Source organism: Podarcis vaucheri (assembly GCF_965113315.1).
Source record: "Podarcis vaucheri genome assembly, chromosome: 10".
Taxonomy (NCBI): domain Eukaryota; kingdom Metazoa; phylum Chordata; class Lepidosauria; order Squamata; family Lacertidae; genus Podarcis; species Podarcis vaucheri.
In genome coordinates, this window is record NC_138748.1 from 29,789,810 (window position 1) to 29,809,687 (window position 19,878).

Below are 19,878 nucleotides of genomic sequence, written 5' to 3' on the forward strand. Positions count from 1 at the left end.
TGTATACACAGTCGCACACATATTGAACGTGCATAAATGGCGTGCTTGCCTGTATGGTCATCTTATTGTGTACACCCACACATACACCCCCACCTGTATCTCATATTTACCTGTTCAGTTTGTGCTAAATTACCCAGAATAATTAAACCAAGATAGGATTAAATATTTTCAAATTGTATTATCAATATTGAGGCTTTTGCGAAGAATAATGTTGTCTGCAAGCTGTTGCCTGTCCTGAGGTGAGCTGTTAAAAAATAGATGCCCTGCGTGGCAGGAGTCAGCAGCACAAGATCTTGGCGCTCTCCAATTTGTCAGAGGTGTCCTTTATTTTTCTCATTGCTACACTCAACGATATAAAGGATATCAGTTTCTCTAGCATCCACTTGTTCCGGTAAGTGGCTTATGTCAAATGTATTAGTAGCAGCAGCAGGAGGAGAAGAAGTGGGAGTGCTCTCAGTACTTAAGCTGCCTTCTCCATGCATTGTCCCAGACTCTGTTGAAAGAGATTCAGGTTTTGTCCTATGTGCCGCATGGTGAGTAAAAACATCTGGGTATTGCCACATTTGATCATTTGGCAGGGTGCTGGATGTGGTGCTTTGATGGGTGAGAGGTTCCTTTTCCTGTTTTGCACCAGTGGATGAATCCTGTTGCCTGGATTCCATATGAGGTGGTGCAATTTTTGAAGGAGATATGAGCAAATCTGTGGGAGAGCTGTGCAGCGGGGCACAGTGGGTCATCACAGGTCCTTCGGAATCAGTCTCTGACTCACTTTGGTTGTCAAAATCTTCTTCTGTCAGGATGTTAATGTCCCTGTTTATTTGTGAATTCAATCTGCCTTCATTTTCAACAACCATCTTTTCAACGACTGCCGAGTCCATTTTAGCTAGGCTTTCTTCCGCACCGGACTGGTAGCCTGTCTCCAGACCTTCATTCCTGCTGCTTTCTCTAATGACTCCAAGATCCATGCTCCCGTGCCCCCTCTCATGGCTTTTCATGCTGTTTGAGGAGAAATGTCTCCCCCTGGAGTGCATTTCTAGCAACTTGCCAATGTGATGCATTTCGTGAGAGGGGAAGAAAACAGAGTTCTCACTTGACTGCCTTTGGTAGGACCGTCTTGTTGGGGCAGGAGAGCCTTCACGGACACTCAGGAACCGTTTCACTTTTCTCAGCATCGAATGCTGCCTTCTGGGTTTATCGTTATTCCGGGGCCAGTTTTCTCCATGGAGGAACTGGCTATCAGTCAGGCTGCAAGTTGAAACACGAAAGCAGTTATTATCCCTATTGCTAACAATGAACTCAATTCTTAGCATGTGGATCCTTATGGGGCCCCATCCACACATGGAGGCATCATCCATGAAGTAAAGGGAGGCAACTTCTGCAACCCCCCCCCCCCTGGATTTACAGAAGTACAACAAAACCTTTGGGAGGGGAACTCTATGAGGGAAACATAAAAAAACACAGCCCAACCTCAAGGACTGCCTCTCTCCATATAAACCACCCCAGACTCTATGCTCATCATCTGAGGCCCATCTTGGTGTGCCTCCTCCATGTGAAGTCCTGAGGGTGGCAACATGAGAACAGCCCTTCTCTGTAGTGGCTCCCCATCTGTGGAATGCTCTCCCCCAGGCAGGTTCGCCTGGTGCCTTCATTATACATCTTTAGGCATCAGACAAAAACGTTCTTCTTCAACCAGGCCTCGGGCAGATTAATATTCTGCAGGCTTTTAATATGTGTCTGTGGGAAGGGTGTGTTATTGTTCCGCTGATTTGTTTTAGTTATTTACATGTGTTTTCATCTTGTAATAAACTACAATATCTTGTCGTTTATTCTGACTAGTAGTCACCGATAGCTTCCTCTAACATGAATTTGCCTACTAGTTGTGGTGCTAAAGGTTGCCTACACTGGATAGGAGGCAACGTTCTCCAGAATACCACTTGCTGGAAGCAACAATGAGAGAGTGCTGCTGCCCTCATGTGCTTGCCTGGTGACTGGAAACAAGAGACTGCACGAGATAGCAAGAGCTCTACTGGATCAGACAAAAGAGCTATGTTCTTAACAGTCTGGTATCTTCTATCAAGAATTAGGTATGTCTAAGCCTGAATTCTTTTAGGACTGGGCTGTTAACAATGAAACAAACTGGGGCCATGAGGAACCATTTTGACCCTGTCTTAACTATGGTAGGAGACCGCAGACTTGCGTACCGCATTTCGATTGTGGATCCAAGGAAAGATGGAATGCAGGAGTCTGCAGCTGCTAATGTGTAGGGCGGGAGGGCGGAGGAATCATCCCAGTAAATATCTTTTTTCATTCTGGGTAAATTCATGTGCATTTCATCAACAGCCAGAAGTGAAACCTGGAACAATGGCCGTGAATTAGAAAGCTTGCAACACAGTTTTAGGCGCAATAAACTTTGACCACAATCTAGAGAATAGAGAGAAATGCACTATTTATATCCAGAACACCCAACATGACCTTGTCATTAATTTTTTCCCAAGCAGCAGTTCCTTGCACCATATGACAAAATTATATTGAAACGTGGGCATTTCAGAAGCAATATGTGAAGTGGTTGCTGTTTGGAGTAGGGCGGATCTGCTCCCACAAGGCTTTGAACATGCATAAAAGAGCTCCCTTCTGGTAGCTTTAAGCTACAATCTGTCCAGACTAGCCAATGGCCAAAACCAGAGGAAAGTGAGACAACCTCAGAGGAGAAAACGCCACCATTGGCCAGAGTGCTTGCTAGGGTCTAGAGTACCTGCTGTAGGAAAAATGCATGCATATGAACACTAAAGAGCCATGCAGCCTGACATTTCAGATACTGCAGCAAAAAAATATTTGGAACTCTTGATGACAGCATATTGTAGGGTAATGATGTGTTTCCCCTGTACTTTTGCCAAGAGAACAATCAGCCTCTTAGCTCCGAAATCAGTCACAGCAAAATAAATGAACATGGCAGGCAGTGAAGAGCCTTCAGCAATGTGTTGAAGTGGAGCTTGCGAATAAGTGTTCGAAATATGTCTGTAGTCTAATCTGTGAAATGTGGGAGGAGGGCATCACGCAATATTATCCATGGCAGAAATTTTTTAAAAAATTACATTGCTGCAGAGCTGAAGAAAATAATTGTCAGTGGCAGCAAGAAAAGTCACACCTGCAGATTCCTATCGATGCACCAATTTGTTTCAAAATCATCGTCGTCTTCACCAAATGGGTTGATGAGCTGCTCAGCAACCTGTTATTAGAATTGCACGTATATATAAGAACATCACCAAAAGCTGGAATATCAAAAGATATTTATGCTACAGATTTGTATTAATGCACAGTCCCCTAGAGGGTAAGGCCAATGCTTTTGATAGGTGATTATGCAATCTCCACATTTTCCCAAGTGGATTTTGCAGCACGTGGCACCTGATCTACTGGACTGAGAAATCTGTTGGAGTAGGGGAGGTAAAGTATACAAAGAGGCTGGGTTTTCTTTGATAAATCTGACAGATTCTGCAGGTTACAAAGAGGAATGGGTAGAAGAATCCAAATCCCTCGTCAGTCGTGCTGGGGCTTAACAGACCCAATAAGCATGCGAGACGTAACCGGCTGTGTTCTTAGATAAATAAGGTATACTGTTCATAGTATCAAATTATAAATTGCAGCAGAAGTAACTTATAAAGTTCAACAAACGAACAAAGTAGAAGACCCAGTGGATCAGATCATACTTTAGTCAGTTCATGCATAAGGTCCATCTGTGTAATGGTGTCTATTCCATCTGTCTGTTCGTAAAGTCCAAAAAATCCACATGAAAGGTTGTTACAGTTCCACAAAATCCTTACACAGAGTCTACACAAGGATTTCCAGAATATTGGCCTTGTTTTGCCATCCTGGGCTTCATCAGTACTTAAAGCTCATACAGGACAGTGGATCTTATGGCATAATAGTAGCTGCATGACCAATATCACCCTGAAAGCCCAGTTGCTCATGACGGCGAAAGCAGAAGATGTGTGGTTCAGGAAGGAAAGTGTTACTTCATTATGTCACTTCCTGGGCTAACATGACGAAAAGGTCTATACTGGGCCTATCTTACCATCCTGTGATGGCAGAAGTATTGGCTCAAAGGTGCAGTGGTTCCCAGCACGAACCCAGTGGATTCAAGATTAATTACAATTTTACGAACAATTATGTATCTAGATGCTACAGAAGTAGGACAATGAGACTTGCTAGACTACCTAGCTAGGCAGATATCTGTGAACAAGAAATCACGTTGCAGGGCATCCTTAAATGAATGTGGAAGCTATAAAGGAGAGTGACTACAAGCGGAAACATTGCGTTGGCTCATCTGCCACGGGCAATGCGGCACATGATATCACAGTCTGAAAAGAAATGCAAACCAGGACAATTAAGTGCTATTTTAGGATTCCTGGATATGAGAACTGAACAGATTAGTGACTAATCCAGGACAACACAAAGTAGGATTAAAAGGGCCTCATGTGAGGGGGACTGTTGTCCTATACATAACAGCAATGACTGGCAGCCAGACAATGATTTCAAATAACCTGTTTTGCAAACTAACTTGTATTTGGTGCCATCAGTAGATGCAAATGTCCCTTTCATCTAAGACTTCATAGAACCTTTATTTTCAGTGAGGATAGAACTCACAGGAGGAGAATGCTTTTATTTTTATGTATCGTTGTTATTTGTAGAGGGAACCTTTGCATAATACCTTTGGAGCTGTGCTGTAACTTCTCCTTCCAGGCTGTAATGCTTTTTGGTGTACATTGTTATTTATTTTTGCACTTCTCTTTGGTTAACAAATCAACATAATATTCTTTTGCGTTCTTCACATTGTCGTATCAGGCAGTAACTTGTGTTTTAACATCATTCCCAGGGCCAGCAGCATAACCGCAACAAACCTTTTGATTAAAAATGCAGCAGAGGGTGCATTCCTACTTGCGATTTCACTATGACATGGTCTGCTTTGTAGATATTGTCAGAGAGTGAGGGGAGAGTTTGACCCAGTGAGCACTGTCATACCTTGGATCTGAAACAGCTTAGTTGCTGAACGTTTTGGCTCCTGAACAATCGAAAACTGGAAGTGAGTGTTCTGAAGCCAAACATCCGTCACAGCTTTCGATTGGCTGCAGGAAGCTCCTGCAACCAATCAGAAGCTGCACCTTGGTTATTGAACGTTATGGAAGTCGAATGGATTCCGTTTGACTTCCAAGGTATGACCGTACTTGCAAGAAGGACTTGTGATGTAGCTGCTTCGGGACTTTGGGAGGTTGGAAGTGCTGCTACTTTTTAGTTGCATTGTGACATTAGGAAGTTCTTATGATGAAATTGGACTGGGCTGTGATTTTTTATTACTTCCCCCACACTGGGGGAAAAGATTCCTGCATTGCAGGGGATTGGACTAGGTGACTCTTGTAGCCCCTTCCAACTCTACAATTCTATGATTCTATGTCTGATTAAAATGTATAACCTGCCCCATATCTAGGATTTAAGATGTGTGAGAATTACAATGTAAACATAACATACTAGATGGGCGGGGTATAAATAATAAAATTATTATTACTTCATATGGTAAAATCAAATTAAAACATATGGTTTGATGTTCCTAAATAGGCAGCATTAGAGGATCAATTTTCTCTGGAGGAGGATAGTAGCAGAGGGTTACTGTTTTGTTGCGGCAATCAGTTTATTTGCAATTATTGATATTATCGAGGCACTGAGGAAAAAGCAAGTATGTTACTCATCCCCAGGTACGTCTTCACAACTCTGTGGGCAGGCCCATACTAGCTAACAACTCTCACCGGACTCCTGGGAGACAGGCATGCACATGAACTATTTGTTTGCACCAGTGTCTCTGTGTGCAATGGCTTCTGAAAGGGCCGTCACAGCCCTACAGATCACGGAGGCCCTGTGTATGTTCAGCCTTGATTGCTCCTATTGCTCCTGGCCAGGAGTCTACTCTGGCAGGGAGGCTGAGCATGAGGCCCTCTAAATGACTCCCATTGCCTTTCATTATTGGCCATGCTGGCTGGAGCTGATGGGAGTTGGAGACCAACATCAGGGAGTTGCGCACATTCCCCACCCCTGTGCAGTGGCAAGGTTTCATCTGATACAGTGGCTGTACCCTTTCGGGGAGACATGAGCTCTTCCACAGCCATGTATGCTTTTGTATTTCCAAGGATGGTCTATTGCAATGAGGTGTACATGGCAATATGGAGCTCTGGTAAGAGTGGGGAGATGCATATACAGCAGTACCTTGGTTCCCAAATGCCTTAGTTCCCAAACACCGAAAACCCAGAAGCAAGTGTTCCAGTTTTTGAACATTCTTTGGAAGCTGAACGTCCAATTTGGCTGTTGGCTATTGCTTCCAGGGCTCCTGCACCAATCAGAAGCCATGCCTTGGCTTCTGAATATTTTGGAAATTGAACGGAAATCTGGAATGGATTACGTTTGAGAACCAAGGTACCACTGTATTTGGGGCTTTTGTTTTTGCTGTTTATTTTGCGTTTTTGTTTTTGAGGATTTTTTGGTTAAATTGTTTTTGTGACTGTGTGGAACCCAGTTCAGCTACTAATTGATTGATTGTATGACTGCGGAAATGGATAAAATCCAAACAATGGCTATCATCAGTGCAAGTAGGAGATACCGGTACTTTTTATTTTATTTTTATCATCTACAATACTGTTTTATTTATTTTTTAGTCCAGTACATTGATTATTGCTTTCATTTTATGAATCAATGGTCTCGTTAGATAGTAAAATTCATGTTAAATTGCTGTTTTAGGGGTTGTTTTTAAAAGTCTGGAACGGATTAATCCGTTTTGCATTACTTTCTATGGGAAAGCGTGCTTTGGTTTTGGAACGGACTTCCGGAATGGATTAAGTTTGAGAACAAAGTTACCACTGTACATTGTAGGACAATGATTGGAGAGCAACTTCCCTCTTCATCTGTGATATCCACTATGGTAGAAGCAGGAAGCTCTAGCTACTCATATCTCTCTGTCTCTGCCTCTTTCTCTGTCTATGTACTATTTTGTTTTTACCTTGTAAGCACCATTGAGTGGGCTACTGCCCTTAAAAGCAGCCTTAAAGCCCCCCCACCTCATTACTACAGTTGATGAAGTGGTCTGTGAAATCCAAGGCTAGCAGATTCCTCTATACACCACGTACATAGGCTTCTTAGTGGGATTTCAAGAGACAGAATAACACTTACAGCAATTTATAGTAGGCTATGTATAAAACGGCCAAAACCTGCATTGCTGATAGTGGGGCTGTTTGCAAAGTTGAGCTACAAGCTACACATTGGTGTGGGCAGGATGCTGTGCATAATACTTGGAGTTTGCAAGAAGCCTCTAATCCAGAAATGCTGCTCGCAGTGTCATCGTAAATGCCAAACCTTCAGCAGTGCGAATGTGTTCAGATCGTTGTAAGAAACATAGCACATTGGATAGCTATATATTTTTGGTATTACCTAAATCCAGTGCTTCCCCCCCTTAAAAAGTGTTTAGGGGTACTCTCATTTTCCTACTCATATTGAAATACTGCCCCTCAATGAGGCCCAACTTAGATTCACAAAATGTTTCGGGGTATGTGTACCCCTGCGTCCCCCCCAGAAAAAAGCACTGCCTAAATCACTATGTGATGCTGTATCCTGAATAATTGCTAAGTGTCCCTCTCTATCCCCTTTACTTTGTAATTGCGTCTATTCAGATTGCAAGCCTGAGAAGCATAGCGGTGTGCTTTTAAGCTTTATAGAATATTTTTTAAATAGAAAAAAGCAGTCTGATTATCATTGTTACTTTATCTTAGCCTGGCTTGGACTATGAGACATGGATGTCAGGTATGATGCTGTTGGCTGAGCTTCATGAAGCTCACAGTGGGTTGTGTCCAGTGGTGACCTTGTGTGACTACAATGGGCTTCTATCTGAGTGACAGGACAGACTTTCCAGAGCAGATTTTCCAGAGCAGATTTGCAAGGGAATGGGAGAGGGGAATGGGGGAGGGGGAGGGAAGAGGAGAAGAGGAGCAATAAAAGTATAGATAGCTTTTTAAAGGGGCCCTTTACTTCCATTGACTTGGCTGGAAGAAATCTTACTCACTGAATTTGAACAAAAAAATCACAAGAAAATTCTGAACACACTGGAAAACTATAGTAGCGATTTACCTTTAGCCATCCTGCATAGAAGAAAAACTGTAACAATGTGAAGATAGGAATGTAAAGATCTAAATCATGACCTGGATAGTTTTGTTCAGGGTCCAAAAACTGACGTCCTATCAGGCACGTGAAGAAGAAGGTGTAGACAGCAAGTGTTACAACCTGAAATGAATTAAGGCCACATTAAGCTACTGCTAAGGATATAATAAGGCAAAGGTAAAAGGTAAAGGACCCCTGGATGGTTAAGTCCGGGCAAAGGAGACTATGGGGTGCAGTGCTCATCTTGCTTTCAGGCCGAGGGAGCCGGCATTTGTCCACAGACAGCTTTCTGGGTCACGTGGCCAGCATGACTAAGCTGCTTCTGGCGCAACGGAACACCATGACGGAAGTTAGAGCGTATAGAAATGCTGTTTACCTTCCTACTGCAGTGGTACCTATTTATCTACTTGCACTGCTTTTGAACTGCTAGGTTGGCAGGAGCTGGAACAAAGCAACAGGAGCTCACCCCGTTGCAGGGATTCGAACTGCCGACTTTCAAATCAGCAAGCTCAAGAGGCTCAGTGGTTTAGACCACAGCACCACCTGCATCCCTATTACGGATATAATTACTGTATAAGAAGTGTGCCATATCTATCTATCTATCTATCTATCTATCTATCTATCTATCTATCTATCTCTAGACTTACACAGTGAATGTGCAAAGTTCTGTTGGTCACCTACAGTGCAATACATTCTCATGCAAGATGATACAAATGTGACATGGCAGAGGGAGAGCAGCTCCAAGTTGGGCTGTTAGGTTTGGTCTTTATTGAGTCTCCAATTCCACCTCAGCCCTAAGAAGTGAATAAACCGGGATGGGGAACCTGAGGCCCTCCAGAGGACTCCAACTACCACCATCCTTGGCTATTGGCCAATCTGGCTGGGGCTTCTGGGAGTTGGAGTCCAGCAACATCTATAAGGCCACAGGATCCCCATTCATGGAATCAACTATCTGTGAAAGCAGGAGGAGGTGGAGGGAGAAACACAAACCTTTCAGGCTTTGAATATACACTACATTTAAGTTTAAACTTTTCAGCATCCCAAGATCCATCTCTACCCACCATTCAACATTGTTTCTATATATTGGCAAAAGGTTTCACTTAGATACCTGTGTGTACACGAGGGGAATTCCAACCCAGTCATAACCAAATAGCAGGCTACACCATGATCGATAACGATTCATCTCCTAAGTGGAAAACAAACAAACACAAACACAAAGTTGATGTGGTCACTGAAGAGAATGTGACTTCATTCTTATTATTATTAGCATGGTGGAGCTTGGTAGTAATAGTGATGTAACAGACTCTCTGGCTGCAATTGGTTTAACTGATGTGATGTCACAGCGTAGCAGAGCAGGATTGGTTTAGGCAGTGGATTGCCTAGGGGGATGGCAGATCTTAGAGCTGGAATCCTAAGGCTGGAACCTTAAAGCCAAATAGTAACATTTCATGAAATTGACAGTGCAATCTATACATGTCTACTCAGAAGTAAGTCCCCTTGAATTCAATGAGGCTTGCTCCATCCAGGTATCTGTGGATAGGATTGCAGCCTAAACTATGCAATTACTGTATATCCTGGATTTTTCAGTTGAACTTTAAATCATATCATTGCTACAGGCAAGAGGAGGTCACTTGTGTATGACAGGAGACAATATAACACTGTATTTTTGGAACACACCTTTCATGTTTCCTGGGGCCAGGAACAGCAATTTTAATGTCTTACAAAGTCCTAGAATGACACTACTACGAGGGCATTGTGGGAAATTAAAATGGCGGCTCCCAGACCCAATTGCCTAGTACTGCTGTTAGGTAAGCCAGAGGAGACTTGCCAGCATAGGAGAGGAATCACTAGTGGGCACTTTGTCTGCCTCACACTCAAGCCTGACAGCAGCCCTGCAACAGGCTACAAATGCAATGAAAATAAGGCATTCGAAATGCGAACCAATGGAAGTGTAGGATGTGAAGATGCCTTGCCTGGGGTGTCATCTGATCTAGGGCTGGCCCTAGTGTACTGTAGTGTAGGATGAAACCCAGTCACTATGATATAATGGAAAGGAAAGAGACAGGACTATGGTTTATATATGTAAAACAGGAATGTTTAAGAAAGAGCACATCTCACCCCCTATGGCGTTAAGCTGTGTTGGCTTACTTACGATCAAAAGGGTCTGCAAGTCTACACTGTCTCTGATCCTTCCGTCCTGTCGCGCTTTCGCTGCCAAATTTCCGAACCAGACAAAGGGGACCCAGTATTTAAGGTGGGGAGATTTAAGTTCATCAAATATTTTCCTTTCCTCTGGTGTCATAAAACCTGTTTATAAAGAAATAGAGTTGGCTTTGGATCTCCTATATATGTTCAGAAAGCGCATCCTCTGAAGCACGTGACCCCAAACAACCTTACTCATTTCTGCTTGTACTCATGTATTATTAAAAGGATGACCATAAACCCCTTCGTACAATCAAACGTTATGTCTAAAACAAGGGTGACGAATCGGCTCTTGGAGCAGTTTTATATGACGTTCAGTGGCCCAACCAAACTGTAGCCAAGGTGTATTTAAAAAAAACAAAAAACTGTCAGTTTCACCTGAAAGAAAGAGAAGCAACAGCTCATGCTGTGTACTGCATATATATGGTGGTCCCAAGCCACCTTTGGGGTTGGTCTGGAGGCAGCCGTTGCTGCAGAATGTGGAGGATAGCAGTGACATGCGGTGAATTTTTTTGTAGGGGAACAGTTAGAGTCAGAGATATCAGCTTCTGAGGACAATTCTTTTTTTGGGGGTGGTGGTGGTGGTGGTTGTTGTGCGTGTGAGCATCACGCCTTCCTCCCTAAGTTGGGCAGAAGCTTCCTTGGCTTTAGGAAGGAGGTGCCTGGCCTCTGACAGAAACTCTAACGATGGGTTTCTACCATTTTGAATCTAAGCTCTTAAAGTCAAACTGCACCTGCTTGTGGAATCCCATTTCCTATAATGCTACATTTAGCATGATTGTCATGGTTCAAGCATCACCCTAAGTACTTACTAACTAGAAAAGCAACTCCCAGGATAAGGACGGAAGTGATGCTTCTCTTTCTGATGATGTGGCCCTGTGCCTTGTCTATATATATGCTTTTGATACGTCAAAAGATTCTGCCCCTGCTCAGTTATGACCACATGTGACATGGCTGAGATGGAGAAGAAAAGAAATGGACAAATACCTCCTTCTACCACGTGGTCCATTGTTGGAAATCGCTTATAGACAGCTGTGCTCACTGAACGGAAGATGAGGACGGACGTTAAATTCACGTAACGTATTAGAGTTCTTCTGAGCAAGCGGCCGTGCTCGTCTCTCCCCTGGATAGTACTGGAGATCAATAACATAAGTCTGTCTGGCCACGGCAGATTTACAAACTGGTTCCACCAACGGTTCACCACCAAAGTAACATAGAAGCCTGGAGATTTTGAAAGATCCCGATTCACATTCGTTGCTGCAAATCATCACATAGCTCTGGCTCTTCCAAAAAATGTGCACAGTTAAAATATACACCTAGGCTTAAAACAACTCCGTCGTGGAAAGCGCTGGGGCCTATAACTCAGTAGTGGGGAACCTGTGGCTCTCCAGTTGCTTCTGGACTCCCACCCACCCTAGTCAGGAAGCACAATGGTTAGGGCTGATGGGAGTTGCAGTCTAGTAACATCTGGAGGCAGGGGTGCCAACTTGAATAAAATATGGGGGGGGGGGAGAGAAGCCCTGCCATGCATAATTGATCACAAGATGTGGCGCGCACACACCATTTGAATGGCAATGTCCGTCAACTTTAGGGGGGGTGGGCCCTTCAAATATTTTATTGGGGGGATTGAAAGCACCTCGGCCCCTAGGAGTTGGCTCCTATGTGTGGAGGGCCAAAGGAGGTTTTCCACCACTGCTGTAGCTCTTTTGTGAAGTCAGATTTCTTGACGGGAGTATTCAACAGGAAAATATCGCGACAGAGCAGCAAGTGCATTCCTACTCCCACGCCACAATTCAAGGTGCACAGCACCTAAGACCAGCCATATTATTTTGAGCACAGAGGCAGAAAATTCCACAAGAACTTCTCCTCCCAAGCAGTAAAAATACAATCCTAATAATTTAAATAAGTAACAACTCACTGCCTTTTCATGATATCCGCTCTGCCTGAAGCGGATGCTGCACTTTGCCAGCCCTGGTAAATGGGGAGAAACTGGTGCTAGCATGTCTCCCATCCTCAGACTGGTACTGACATTGTGATCGTACCAGCATCAGAGCAGCTTGTGAACTGAGCTGCCTACTGCCTGTACAACCCTGGTGCATATGATGTGCAGTTAATATTGTTAAACAATTTGGGAGTAAGAAATCTGGGCCAATCTACCATGACTCACCCAGAGATCTATCCAGTAGATCCCAATCGTCTTCCTGCTCATCCCTGCTTCAAGGTTAGTGGTGAAGTCCTAAACGAAGTCATGGTGATTATGGGATATATATATGTATATACTCACCAAGCACAAAAGTAACTGGGATTTGTTCTGCATATTTGTCACAATAAATGGCCAGTTTTTCAAAGTATCGTTTCTGGCTACCAGTAAGAAAAAATCTGCAAGGACAAAAGAAAAGGGGGGGGGGGAGAAAGATACTAGTTTTTCAAATTAGTTTTGTATAAAGAGCAGGTTAATTCCCTCTTAAGAATATAATATGGGCAAGCAGGAATACTAGTATTAATAGTCATTTACTGCATAGGAGGTGATAAGGAAGCTCGTCTGTGTGTTTCACAATTATGACAAAAGCCACTGCTCCGAGACTGACAAGTGAATGGAAAAATCTCAGATATGCAGAATGAAATGCATTATACAACTATTATTCCTGGCATATAACTCATTGGGGCATGCTTCTCAGCAGACATGTATAGGCTTGTCCCTGCTTAGCAACGTGGGTGGAAATGAGAAATATTCAGTGCATTATGACAATATTTCTATAACAACACAATTCCGTATAACGGTAATAATACAGCCCTTTAAAAATAGAGACCTGATTATATAATCCATGGTGGGAAAGGGGGAATCAATCAAACAATGGCCATAACAGCTTATGCAGGTTGTGAATCTTGGAGGTTGTGAAAGATGCAAACTCTAAATCCACATCAGCACCCAGATCAAACTATGCAGATTGCATCTAAACGACTCTCATTAATATTCAGGACATTCCCCAAAAGATCTATAACAAGACAAAATTGGCTAGATTTCACCCCCCTTTTTATTCATTTATAAAAAAACAGTTTTACACCACCTTTCAGTCCTAACTAGGGCCCCCTGTAGGAGTGAACAAGAAGACGATAACAAAATTAAAATTCAACAACAAAATTAAAACAGAAAATTACAGATCAAACAAGAGCACAATAAATAAAAAACCACTGTAAGCATGCAGCATTATAAAACATTTTTGCTGCCTGTCTAACTGTCATCAGAGATGGGGCCAGTCTAATGTCCCTGGAGAAGCTGTCATGTGATCCAACTCTGAAGAAACCCAAAGCTCTGGCCAAGGACACCTCAGGAAGCAACCCACACTCAAAGCTCTACTTGCAGAAATTTGAGAGGAAAAACCATCGCAAGACATAAATGGGCCTGTTTTTGCTAGAATATATTACTAACTGTGGGGGAGGGGAAACTTTAGCTCTCCTATTGACATATTATTATAATTGAATATTTGTCTTCATAAAGGCATGTAGCTTTGTTTTCACAACACTTTTGCTGTTGAATATCAGAGACTTTTCCATTTCATTGTCAGTCGGCGTAGGAGTGACTCCCAAGGTAACTGCAAGGCAGTCAGCTTCCTTTTTGGAACAGGAGGCATGCCGACTGACAATGAAATGGAAAAGTCTCTGTACAAGAGACCCTGGACCATGCATGCTCTTGCTGAAGCCAAGCAGGTCTGAGTCTGGTCAGTGCCTGGATGGGTAGACCCTGGGAAACCTCTTGTACGCTGTCTCGGGTTCCATGAGAAAAGTAGGATATACATTTAAGAAGATTAAATAAATAGTGATATTGCATAGCTCCTTCAGTAGAGCTTGTGCAGGAGAACATCCTAGTGGATTGTGTCCCACATAGTCATGTTTCTTCAAGTCTTTGAGTACCAATCTTTATGTGGCCTAGATAGCACCATCCTTCTACAAGAAGATACAAGCAGACCTGGGGGGAAATTCAGGTTTGGAGAAGTAAATAAATTCCTTGTGGAGGAGAACAAACCCATGCATTTGCGGCGGGGGAATAGTTCAGGCCACAGATCACTTGAGTGTTGGTGAGGGGGATGGGAGCCATAAAACTGGGAGGTGTGGCTAATCTTTCACCCTCCAGATGTTGCTTGATGACAACTCCCATCATCCTTCAGCATGGTTGGCCATGTTGGCTTGAGCTGATAGGACTCCCAACAACATCTGGAGGGCTACACATCCCTGGAACAGAGTATCCTGAGAAAGGGCAGGATTGGCTACAACTGCATCCTGAACAGAAAACAACATACTGAAACGTTTTGTTGCAGATCCCTCCATCATTATCCAAGGAAAGATTGCAATACAAAGTTTTTCACGAGGTGGGGAAAACCCCCCCCCAGTACCTGTATAATAGACTTATTGCCGTGTAGAGAAAAGCAAAGAGCAAAAATTCTCTGTAAAGCAGTTTGTAGATGCTTCCTTTCCACTTGAGAAGCAATCTGTGGAACCCAAAGAAAGTGGCATTTGCTACTTTACTAGAGTATGTGACTGTCATCGCCTCTGCTGGTTGCTCCTGGGAAAATGGAAAGACAAAACACAACAGGTAACCCGTATAATTTTTATTTATTTATTTGCGTATTGATAACCCACACTTTCATAAAAAAATATACACCAAGGCCGTATACTACATATAATAATGCAATCAGAAAAAACATCCATAAAAATGCTATTATAAGATCGAGAAAGCATCAGTGGTTAAAAAAGGGGTCTGAAAGAATATAGGAGTGGGTCCCACCAAACCTCTACTGGTAAGGTGTTCCACACGCCACACTAATGCCTCCTTCCACTCCCTAGTGAAGGACAATTGAAACTCAGGAGTGTGGGGGACTACCACACTTGCCCCATCGGAAGATCTCAGTACATGTGGTAGCGTTGAAGGGATCAGATGATTCTTAAAGTAATCTGGGCCTAAGCTGACTAGGGTTTTGTGAATTAACACAAGCACCTTGAACCTGGTTGGGTAGCAAATCAGCGACCAGCGCATCTCTCTCAGCAGTTACTGAGCGGAGTAACTTGTTGCCAGTAAGCCACTCCTGTGAACAGTCTGGCAGCTACATTTTGCCCTAGTTGAAACTTTTAGAAAGGATACAGGGGCAGACCCACGTAAAGTCTGTTACAGTATTGAAGCTTTGAGGTTACCAGTGCCTGGGCCATTGTGGTCAGGCTTCTGTGGTCCATAAATAGTTGCAGCTGGCATACCAGCAGGAACTGGTAAAAAGCACTCCTGGTCATGGAGGTCACTTGGGCCTCTGGTGACAGAGGTGGCTCAAGGTGTACCCACAGACTGCGTCCCTGCTCCTTCAGAGAAAGTGCAACCCCACCCAGAACAGGAAATCCAGCTGTCTGCTGGATCTGGGAACTACTCATCCACCAGGCCCCTCTTTCCAGGATTTAAGCCCAGTTTTTTTTACGTAGAATATCAACTTGGACATACAGCATCACAGCAGCCACCACAAGGAACAGTGTTACCAGAGTATTCACAGCATATACAATCCGGATGCCTGCTGTGATTTCCACAGACATAGCCTACATTTTCCCAAGCTACGTAGCTCCAAGGGATAACAATATGCTGTAAATTATGAATTCTGTAAGAGACACCGGATCCTGCAATTGTGTGGCAACCCTGCTAATAGACAAAATATATTCTACGTAACTCAAGCTGTTCTAACGCCAATCTAACATGTCATTAACAATGACGCTGCAACGAGCATAGAAATACCAATAGACCCTCTGGACTTTTACCGGGGTTTCAACATGCTGCTCAGAAGGCAGCTTTCCATCTGCCGGGTAGACTCAGCAGTAGGAGACGTGTTTCCCAACTAAGGCAAATGTTCCATTAGTGCAGGGGTGACCAACTCTCAAGAGACTGCCATCTACTCACAGAGTTAAAAACTGGCAGTTTCTTGGGGTTCAGGTCAAAGTTGTTGAGCTTTTTTTAGGGAAGCCACAGTTGTGCAGCTTCTTTGGGGTCATCTACCAGTGGTCTACCGCAGACATCCACAATCTACCTGTTGAACATGCCTGCATTAGTGGAATCTCTAGCTGAAACATTTTCAAAGCACTGATTAAGCCAGTTGGGATCTAAAGTAGCAAAAGGCAGTAGTTGCAATGCTATTGGCAGTATGCATTGGCTGTGTTTAAGAAACCACCTAACAAAGACATGAGCTTCAATCTGGCTTTACGGAAAATGGTGGAATTTAGGCTGTAATCCCCTAAACACTTAACCTGGGAGCAAGCCCCACAAAATTCAAGGGGATTTACTTGCATGCAGACTTGCATGGTTTTATTAGCCACACATAATGCATAATGGGATTGTACATTAGCCTCCAAACCATATTATTTATACAATTTATAACTCAAACTTTTCAAAATAATAATAATAAAATAATAATAGATTTTTAAAACTCATATTGGAAAGGAGTATTAATTCCACCTCTATTCACCATTTCCCCTTTGAGGCCCTTCCATGACACCCTCCCAAGAAACGAGCTCATATAAATTGATCACGCAAGCTTTTAAAAAAAGTATTAAATAATCACAGACAGACAATAATCTCCCCATCGTGAAAAGCAACCACTGAATGCCTCTACAGTCAGTACTTTTAATGCAACCATAAATAACTGCTGTGTGTGTTGTACAGTAACTGTGTATTCTAGAATTGCAAGTGTAAATAAAACACCGTAAGAACGTCAATCACATGCAGGCACAGAAAGGCTATAGCATGACTGGTCGAGGTAAATGGGGCTTTGCTGCATGTTTAAAAATCCCCCCCAAAAAAAATATTTGTTCAATTGTTAACTTAGGTTAACTCAAGCACGGAGGGATATCAAAATAAAAATCGACTAACCTGCTCTCCTGATGAGATCACTCAAACGCGGAGATGATGATCTGAGGCCTTCTGCGCTCCCCAAGCGTGGGAGCGTTCAGGTCACTTTGTTTCCCTCTCCACCTTAGGCACACAGCCTATCAGGGCTTTAATTGCTCCCTGGAGTCCTCACCATAGCGGACTGACAAGCACAGGGGTTAACGTGTCTTTCCACTTCTGGAAGCCTGTTTTTGCCAAGTTCTCTACTGCTGTCAGCTACAACAGGGAACAAACGCAAGCAGCAGCAGCTGCTGATCTGGCTCTTTTCTAATCTATAATTATCACTCCACTTGTTATCCAAAGGAGGACCCCCTTTGGTCTGAATGCAGAACCAACCGTGGGCATGATTTGCCATGATGTTTTTTCAGCTTGGATCCCCCCCCCTTTCTGCCATCTGCCTAGTGCAAAAGAAGTAAAGAACCACTTCAAAAAAACAGGAGCCTGCTTCTTTTAAAGTGCTACAGTGCAACCTGTGTCAAAAACAAATGAGACCCCCCTTTTTTTGGGTTGCAACCCTTAACTGCTCTGCAAAGTTCAAAAACTTGTGCAATTTGGTGAAGGGGAATTGGATCAATAAATAGGTATTGCTTGGCCTGCTTTATTTTTTCTGAAGGCAATCTGTCTGTGCCTGTCTCCAGTGCTTGCTGAGATCAGGAGAAAATACATTACAAAAATAATGTGATTAATCTGAAGACTGTATAATAGGAAGATGTGTGAGGTCTGGGATTCTGGGCTTTAAAAAAATCCTAAATCCTGTTAACAGAAAATAGCAAAAACAAAAACAACCCCCCCCCAAAAAAAGTCAATTAGAATAAATTATGCACATTGAACATGTCATTTGTGTGTGTGTTTTCTGTAACCTGACTCATGATGTGAATATGCTTTGTTTTGGTGGCCTAGGTTTTCCTGGTGGAAGAATTGGGAATTCTGTGATGCATTTTCTCTCTCCTCCAAAGCCTACAAGATGAGGAAGGTTAGGGGTCTGACTGGTGGGGCAGGAGGCTTGCTCATTCCTTGGAAACAAATGGAACTAGTGAGAAGTAGTGGCTCAGGGAATTTATTTGGGGCTTGAAGGGACCAATGTCTGGAATGCAGAGTAGAATCAGTTAACATAAATAATATAGCATGGTAAATATGCGAGATGAATGAATCAGGACTTAAGTCTGACATGTGATGAAATCGTTGCATTATTGACCGGGTTTTTTAGGCTTTGCTAGTGACATTGTTCTTGACTATTTTTCCAGTATTCAGAGATACCGTAGTTTATTCTGATACATCAGTTCAGTAGTTCATTCAGGTTTTCCATCAGCAAGAGCTAGGGATGGATGAATCTGCCAATTTGCCCCGTTTCTTATTTTCCTACTCTTAGATTCAGTTTTCCACATTTTTGCAGTACTATCCAATTAAAAACCCCCAAAACTTAATTAAAATTCACCAGCATTTCAGTGTGTATGTCCCCTGATGAGAAAATTGTTGTATGCACCTAAACACGTTACAGGCAATTTCCTTTAATATATGCATATTTGTATAGTAGTTTCACTAATACATGCATTTCTTTCTCCATATTCACTTTCTCCATGTTCATGCATTTATGTACACATTGTTGGGTGGCAGAACTACATCAAGTGTGAATTTCAAAGGCTAGCTGGGTTTCAGTCTGAGTGTTGGTTCAAGAAATGCGAAACAGGTAGTTTCTCATTGATCATGCAAACAAAACTGAATTTCACCTCTATCCCAAGTAAGAACCTTTGTACAGTCATACCTTGGAAGTCGAACAGAATGTGTTCCGGAAGTTCGTTTGACTTCCAGAACATTTGGAAACCAAAGCGCAGGAAGCTCCTGCAGCCAATCAGAAGCCGCGGAAGCCCTGTCAGACATTCGGCTTCCAAAAGTAGTTCGCAAACCAGAACACTCATGTGTTTGTGAGCCAAAACGTTCGAGAACAAGGCTGTTCGAAAACCAAGGTACGACTGTACTCTGGCATTTCAGTCTGTGTGAGTGATCTTGTGTGTGTAGACTGGCTGTGTACAAAGGACTGCTATAGAGGGGACAATTGTACCTTGCACTCAGGGGTGGAGAACCTATGGTCCTCCAGTTCTTATTGGACTACAACTCCCATCATCCATGGTCACCGTCTATGCTGACGGGCGTTGAAATCCAGCAGCATTTGGTGTGCAACAAGTTCTCCAAACCTGCCTTGTTTAGTACCTGGAATGAATTTGCAAATCTCCACTCTGCACTGACAGTAGCTGTTAGGAAGGAAGAATAGGGAATCGAGACGCTCCATCTTTGCCAGCCATCAAGAGATCAGCACTTTTACAACTGCTAGCATTGCTAACATTTTAGATGCTAATGGGTATTCAGTGAGTGCAGCAGTAGGTACCCCGATCCTCTGCTGGATTGGGGCCATGGCCTTTTTGCTCAGGGGCACCAGCTGCTTGCTCAGTTCTTGGCAGTGTCTAGGAAAACACTGGCTGCAAGAGCAGACATTTCCCTTCCCAGACAGAACAAAAGCCTGCCAGAAATGTGTGAGCAAATGGGGAGAGGATTTACTTAGATGTATATGTGTTTAGGAT

At 43.1% G+C, this 19,878-nt stretch overlaps 1 protein-coding gene across 3 annotated transcripts; it reads right to left on the reverse strand.

Moving 5' to 3' along the window:
- Positions 1 to 302: 302 nt before the first annotated feature.
- Positions 303 to 17,720, reverse strand: BEST3 (bestrophin 3). 3 transcript variants are annotated; one of them, XM_082241097.1, is made up of 10 exons: positions 17,285 to 17,718; positions 14,781 to 14,950; positions 12,674 to 12,768; positions 11,377 to 11,610; positions 10,340 to 10,494; positions 9,296 to 9,373; positions 8,158 to 8,310; positions 3,146 to 3,226; positions 2,202 to 2,353; positions 303 to 1,245 (listed from the first exon to the last, which is right to left on the reverse strand). In XM_082241097.1, exons 2-10 carry the CDS (start codon positions 14,930 to 14,932, stop codon positions 312 to 314), a joined length of 2,034 nt encoding a protein of 677 aa, XP_082097223.1. In that variant the 5' UTR covers positions 14,933 to 14,950; positions 17,285 to 17,718; the 3' UTR covers positions 303 to 311. The 3 variants fall into 3 exon arrangements, with proteins under 3 accessions (XP_082097223.1, XP_082097224.1, XP_082097225.1); XM_082241098.1 differs by lacking the exon at positions 3,146 to 3,226 and having other exon boundaries at positions 17,285 to 17,720; XM_082241099.1 differs by lacking the exons at positions 14,781 to 14,950; positions 17,285 to 17,718 and having other exon boundaries at positions 11,377 to 11,522; positions 12,674 to 12,762.
- Positions 17,721 to 19,878: the final 2,158 nt, after the last annotated feature.